The sequence below is a fragment of the Diadema antillarum genome, unplaced genomic scaffold (genome assembly GCF_040938485.1).
Source record: "Diadema antillarum isolate AM-2024a unplaced genomic scaffold, OU_Dant_1.0 seq00001877_RagTag, whole genome shotgun sequence".
Classification (NCBI taxonomy): Eukaryota; Metazoa; Echinodermata; class Echinoidea; order Diadematoida; family Diadematidae; genus Diadema; species Diadema antillarum.
Genome location: NW_027272545.1, coordinates 182989 through 189671, shown reverse-complemented (window position 1 = coordinate 189671; position 6683 = coordinate 182989). Strand labels below are relative to the sequence as shown.

At 46.0% G+C, this 6683-nt stretch overlaps 1 protein-coding gene across 1 annotated transcript; it reads right to left on the bottom strand.

The window, feature by feature from the left end:
• Positions 1–20: 20 nt before the first annotated feature.
• On the bottom strand, positions 21–3231 carry LOC139712933 (uncharacterized; the record flags this gene model as incomplete). The annotated part of the gene is made up of 1 exon (XM_071624713.1): positions 21–3231. A coding segment is annotated over exon 1 (3211 nt), but the record flags the coding sequence as incomplete, so codon positions are not given.
• Between the last annotated feature and the right edge of the window lie 3452 nt (positions 3232–6683).

The following is a 6683-nucleotide window of genomic DNA, read 5'->3' as shown; positions in this document are numbered from 1 at the left end:
TACCTCGGCTAGAAACGTACGGAAGGACTCGTCATCTAACTGGTTTGACGAGTTTATCAGCAAGGGTTCAAGGGCACGTCTCACAGTGGCAATCTGTCGTTCCCATGCTCCTCCCATGTGAGAGGAGTGGGGGGTGTTCATTTCAAAAGGGATCCAGTCTGTGTCATTTTCTTTCAGGTAGTCTTTAACCTGCTCTTCATCGAGCTCCTTGAGTGCTTGCTGGAGCTCGTTGCGTGCACCAACGAAAGCTGTTCCTCTGTCACAGCGTATCTGTCTCACGGGGCCACGTCTGCTCAGGAATCGTCTCAGGCAGTTGATGAATGAGCTACTGCTCAAACTGTTTGCCGATTCTAGGTGAATTCCTCTGGATGCCATGCAAGTGAACAAGACACCATACCGCTTCACCTCACTCCGTCTCTCTTTGATTGTGAATGGGCCGAAGTAATCAACAGCACAGTAGGTGAACGGTGGAGCTGGTGTCAGCCTGTCCTCTGGGAGGTCAGCCATCTTTTGCTGCTCAAGGGGGCCACGAAGTTTTCTGCATGTCACGCACTTCGACACAATGCTGGAAACTGCTGCCGATCCACCGATGATCCAGTAACCTGACTGCCTCAGCTGATTGTGGGTTATCCCTCTACCCATATGGTTCACCTTCTGATGGTGGTGTCTAATCAGCATTTCTGTAACGTGTGAATGTCGGGGCACGATGATAGGGTGTTTCACCTCCATAGGGATATTTGCTCTCTTTATTCTGCCACCCACTCTGATGACTTGGCTCTCGTCTATGTAGGGGTCAAGGCGGTACAGCGAGCTGGTAGTTTTAATGCTGTCGTTTCTCAACCGGGCAGCAGCACGGTCTCCCTGTTTGTTACACTGGAGCTTTCGGAGGATGTCTTCCTCCTGATGGAACTGCTCTCTTTGCAGGCAGAGGAAGATTTCTGTCTCTGCTCGCTGAAGTTCGTCCACGGTGAGGTCAACTCTGGGAAGTGGTCTAGCAACTTGAACCGATTTCCTCAGCTTCACCTGTCGTTCTTGAAGTTTCCTCTTCAGCCGTAGACACAAGGCAACTGCCTTCCTTGCACGATTCCAGCTGGAGATGTGATGAAGGCGGCTGGTACTCAGTCTACTGGTGATGTTCACTGCAGTGGTAGAGAAGCTAATCCCCTTCTTCACCTCTGGGTCTTCATCACTGATGTCTGGTTTTACCTCCTCCTGGGGAGGATGGAAGATCCCCTTTCCTTCCAGGAATTTTGGTCCTGATAACCAGAAGTCACTGTTCAAGAGTTCCGTGGCTGTCATACCGCGTGACGCACAGTCTGCAGGGTTGGAGGTGGTGTCGACGTAGAACCAGGAGCTTGAAGAGGTTTCATTGTGTATCAATTCTACACGATTCGTCACGTAGATGTGAAATCTTCTGGACTCATTTTGGATGTATCCTAAGACAACTCTGCTGTCAGTCCAAAAAAATTCTTGAAGGTCTCCGTACATCAGCTCACTGCGTAGAAACCTGCTAACCTTGGCAGAAATTGTAGCTGCGGTCAACTCAAGTCTGGGCATAGTCACTGGCTTCAGAGGTGTTACTCTTGACTTTGCTACCACGAGAGAGCAGCAGCTTTCATCCTGTTCATTGATGAGTCGGAGATAAGAGCACTGCCCATATCCCTCGTAGCTCGCGTCGGAGAAATGGTGGAGCTCTGCATGTTTCACTTTGCCGAATCCTGGTGGCTTGAAACATCTCGGAACTTTCATCTTCTCAAGTTCCTGAATCTCCTTTCGCCAATTCTCCCAACGTGGTCTCAGATCATCTGGTATTGTCGCGTCCCAGTCCAGTTTGCGGCGACATAGCTCTTGCAGAATCTGCTTCCCTCTTAGCGTGACTGGGCTGGCAAATCCATTTGGATCATAGATAGAGCAGACTGTGGAAAGTATGCCTCTTCTGGTTGGGGGTCTGTCTTGGAGTTCGATCTTGAACTGAAGAGTATCGCTCTCCACACACCAAGTAACTCCTAGTGCTCTTTCCACAGGAAGCGTGTCAAAATCTAGGTCAAGATCTGCCAATCCTTTTGCCATGTCTTCAGGGGGGAAACTCTGCAGGACCTCCTTGCTATTTGACATGAGCTTGTGAAGCTTGAGTCCAGCCTTAGCACAGATGCCTTGACTTGCCTGGAGAAGTTTCACAGCTTCTTCTGGTGTTGGTACAGACTTTAGTCCATCATCAACGTAGAATTCTTTGCGAATATAGTTTGCCGCATCTGTCCCAAACTCTTCTTCGCCATCATCTGCAGCTTTCTTCAGACCAAAGTTAGCACACCCAGGTGAACTAGCTGCTCCAAAGAGATGAACCTTCATTCTGTACTCAATTACTTCATTTTGGGGGTTTCCGTCTTCCCACCACAGGAAGCGTAGCATGTCACGGTCCTCCTCTGCTACAAAGAATTGGTGGAACATGCTCTTGATATCCGCCATAATTGCCACATCCTCCTGTCGAAATCTGCACAGGACTCCAAGTAGGCCATTTGTAAGATCTGGGCCTTGCAGCAGCTTGTCATTGAGCGACACCCCTTGATACTTCGCAGAACAGTCGAAGACAACGCGGATCTTATCAGGCTTCTTTGGGTGGTAGACTCCTGTATGGGGAACATAGTTCACTCTGCCATTCCTGAACTCGACTGGGGCCTTCTCAGCGCAGTTGCTTATTACATCTAGCATGAATTCCTGGTAGTCTGCCAGAAATTTAGGATTCTTTCGGAATCTGGCATTAAGCTGGTTCCACCTTTTCACTGCCATCTGCCGGTTATGCGGTAGCCTCACATCCTCTGACTTGAATGGAAGAGGCATCTCGTAGTGACCGTCATCCCTCTTCTTGATCCCTTCCTCCATCCTTTGGAGAAATCGCCGATCTTCTACAGAAAGAGGCTCTTGACCCCCACTCATGTCTTTGAAGTCTGCTTCAAGCGTCTGAATTATCTTTTGGGGACAGAGAACTTCCTTTGTCTTGGTGGGGAAGGCGAAGTTTGAGTACGTCTCAACACTGATTTTGTTGCATGCAGCACTCCTTAGACTCTCACCTTGGGTCTTGCACACTCGTCCAATGATGCCCCATCCAAGAAGAGACCTCTGTGCATATGGGTCATCTTCTCCTCCTGTGATTATTTCCCGCGGTCGAATTGCCCGTGTGCAATCATTGCCAATGAGTAGGGAGACCTCAACAGTCGTGCTGTACGGCATCATTTTGTCTGCGATGGGTCGGAGATGCGGCCATCTTTTGGCCACTTCAGGTTTTGGTATCTGCGGGCGTGAGATTGGCAGTATCTCCCGGGTGCGAAGGCTACTGGTAGTTGAACCACATTCTCCTTCTTGTAGTCCAAGACCTCTAGTCCTGAAATTTTCTCACTTGCTATGTTGGCAGTCTTGTGCATTGTGGTGAGGCGAAGGTCCGTCTGTGGGCCTTTAACGTTCAGCTCTTTCGTGGCAGACTTTGATACAAAGCTAACGTTTGACTGATCGTCCAGAATTGCATACACGAGACGCTCTTTTGTGGGATTGTCCTTGTGACGAAGCCACACCGGTACGATCATGCAGTTGTCTTTTTCGTGTTGGTCAGGAAGCGAGCAGACAGAGGTGCAGTTGGCCGACCCATCATCCTGCCTTGCCAGTGGGTTGGTTCCCTGCATGTGGAGACACGTCAGATGAGCTTTTCCACAGGTTTTACATGCTTTCCTTTCCTTGCAGTTTCTGTACAGGTGCTCATCTGTTGTGCCACATCCCATACACAGCATCTTCTGAAAGAAGAAAGTTTTTCTCTTTGCTAGTGACATTTTGGCAAATTCTTCACATTCATCAATGTGATGATCTTGTGCACAGAATGGGCAGGACGAGTACGGACCATGCTTTGAAGCAGTCGGTGGGGATGGGTTCATTTTCTTCTTCTCATCAAAGGTCCCGTTGATAGCGAATGTTCTTGCCTTGTTGGGCTTGTCGGTTCGGTTTGAAGAGAAGCTTGGCCTGGATGTCTCTCTTGAGACTGACTCCAACTCTGGAATGCTCGCACTAGTAGCAGCCATCTTCACGAATTCTACAAAGTGTGAAAATGGCGGAAAGCTTTGAGGGCCCTCTCTCCTTTGCCATCTTACAATTTCATCTCTCCATTTGCCCTCCAGATGGGGTGGTAGTCTCTCCACGAGTTTTGCATGTTCCTGAGGGTAATCGAGGATTCCCAGACTGTGACAGCTGTGCTTTGCTGCTCTTACCCTCACCAGGAAGTCTGAGTAGTCTCTCAGGCCGCTAGCATCACGATGTCCAATCCTACCCCAGGAATTTAGCTTCTTGGTGAAGGCGACACTGATGGTGCTCGCATGACCATATCTCTCTTCCAGCTGCTCGCGTGCTTTCTTGTAGCCATCCTCGTCCCCGATGAGTAGGTGGTGTTCGACGATCTCCTTAGGTTTACCACACACAAACGCACAGAGGAAGTTCAGTTTCGAGGCATTATCCAGTGGTTTGCTGTCCACCAAACTAATGAAAGCGTTCTTCCACAATGGATATTGCAGGGGATCCCCGCTAAATGGAGGGACATCGATTTTTGGTAGCTGGCTTGATGCTGCAAGTTGCTGGCTTGCCATACTCTGATGGACAGTTACTCTTGTAAGTTGGGCAAGGCATCCCTCAAGTGATGTAAACATTCTCTCCAATCCCTCTGGTGCTTTGCTACTTGGGTTTGGTTGAGGCATTGTCGCAGCTGGTTTTGATTCAGTGCTGGAATGAGTTTCAACTTCCTGAGATGCAAAGAAGCGCTTCATTTCCTCACCCTTTGTCTCCCTCTCCACGTTTGGGAAAACAATTTCCTCATCACGATCCTCATCCAGCTCATCCTCAAACTCCTCGACTACTGCCTGTTCAGCTTTGATAGTGGCTAGTTCTTTTCTCCTTGCGAGAGCAGATTCTTCCTGCTCGAGAATCAGCCGATTTCTTTCAAATTCAGCTTTTTGCAGCTTCAATTTCAATTCCTCCTCCTGGAAAGCATGCTCAGCTTTCAGCGCTGCTTCCCTTCTGCGAAGATGAAATTTTTCACTCCTCATTGACTGGCTGGAACTGGCACGACTGCTAGCAGACCTACTTATTCTGCTCCTCCCACTGCGGGCACTCTTGACACTTTGATTTGAGCCATCCTCATTCAGCTTATGTGATGACTTACAAGCTTCATCGATTGACGCCATCTTTGCCTTTCAGTTCCTCTTAGTTACTTCCGATGACTGTTCCAGTGCTATCAATTAACTTAAATTGATAACGAGCGTTGAATCTCACCTTTGAAAGTTATTGTGGCTGCCTCACGCTTGTGAGGAGTTTCCTTTAAAACAACGCGTAAAACTCCAAAGAAGTTTATTCATAAAACACTGTTCCTTGAATTAAATGGGTGCAGCTTTATTCAACGTCTTGTTGCTCATATGCAGGTCCATGACATGACGTCAAGTCGTATTCAAGTGTACAGGTTTCAAGATAACTTTCTGTAAAATGATGAAATAATTGAACAACTAATATGAGTATTCATGTAACATTCTAAGATTCCAAACTTATGTGATCTCAATAAATGCATTCATCATTTCGTAATTTACCCTAGTGAATATGGTACCATTAATAATACCTCATACTACTTTGATTCCTTCACTCACTTAATCAATACCTTATTGAATTCTGTATCATAAATGATTCATAATGTTGAAACATTTAACCTTTAACAACACATTACCATGTTATCTGTTTTTAGATACAACTGCCAATTGCTAATTATTAATAACATAATTAAACTAATTCAAACAACAAATAATCCTTATAATTACACTGTAGTTAACATTTAGTTGAGCACATAAAATGCGTCATCATCACCAATAATGCATGTATAATTTATATTATGCTTCCTTTCTATACACAAAAACGATTATTATAAGTCATCGTGATCTGATCTATTCCGAACTAACTTGCACAGACTTAACAGAACACAGAAGTACGTCACTATCCCACACAAGGTCAACCAACCTATCTAAATGCACATAACCTAATACACTGACCCATATTCTAGACACAACAGCAACACTAAAATAATCATGAAACTTAATGATTTAAGCTAAATCAGCTAACACACATATTATGACACTGACATGTTTGTATACTAACATGACTCACTACCTTCTAACAATTCCACCAACTGTTCTTCTTAATTCAAGCTGTAAATTAATACAAATTTCAGTCTCTGATGTGGTATTTAACTACTGCAAACATAATACTACAATATTGAGATGCATTTCAGCTTTCGTTATATTACACAAATGCTTGTGGAAGAAATAATGTATCTAATGTGAAACTTACCAATTGGGGCCTGTACACAGTCTGTAGTAACTAACTGAAAAGCGGTCGCTTGCTGGCTTGAGAGCTTCAACACAGAACACCTCTCTCGTCCAAACTGAACATTAAACTGACTCTTTGGCTTAGAATGTCAAAGCTACAGTGTACTACCAAGCTATACTACCAAGGACCTTTACATCATACCCCAGAGACAAAGAAAGGGGGTGTGAGTCACAGCTCAGAACTTGACCATGAATGGGAACATTGTTTACAGGCAGGGGTTGGTGGTCAAAAGCTGGACAGAATGTTTAGTCTAGCCAAACCCATGAATGGGGAGGGGAAAC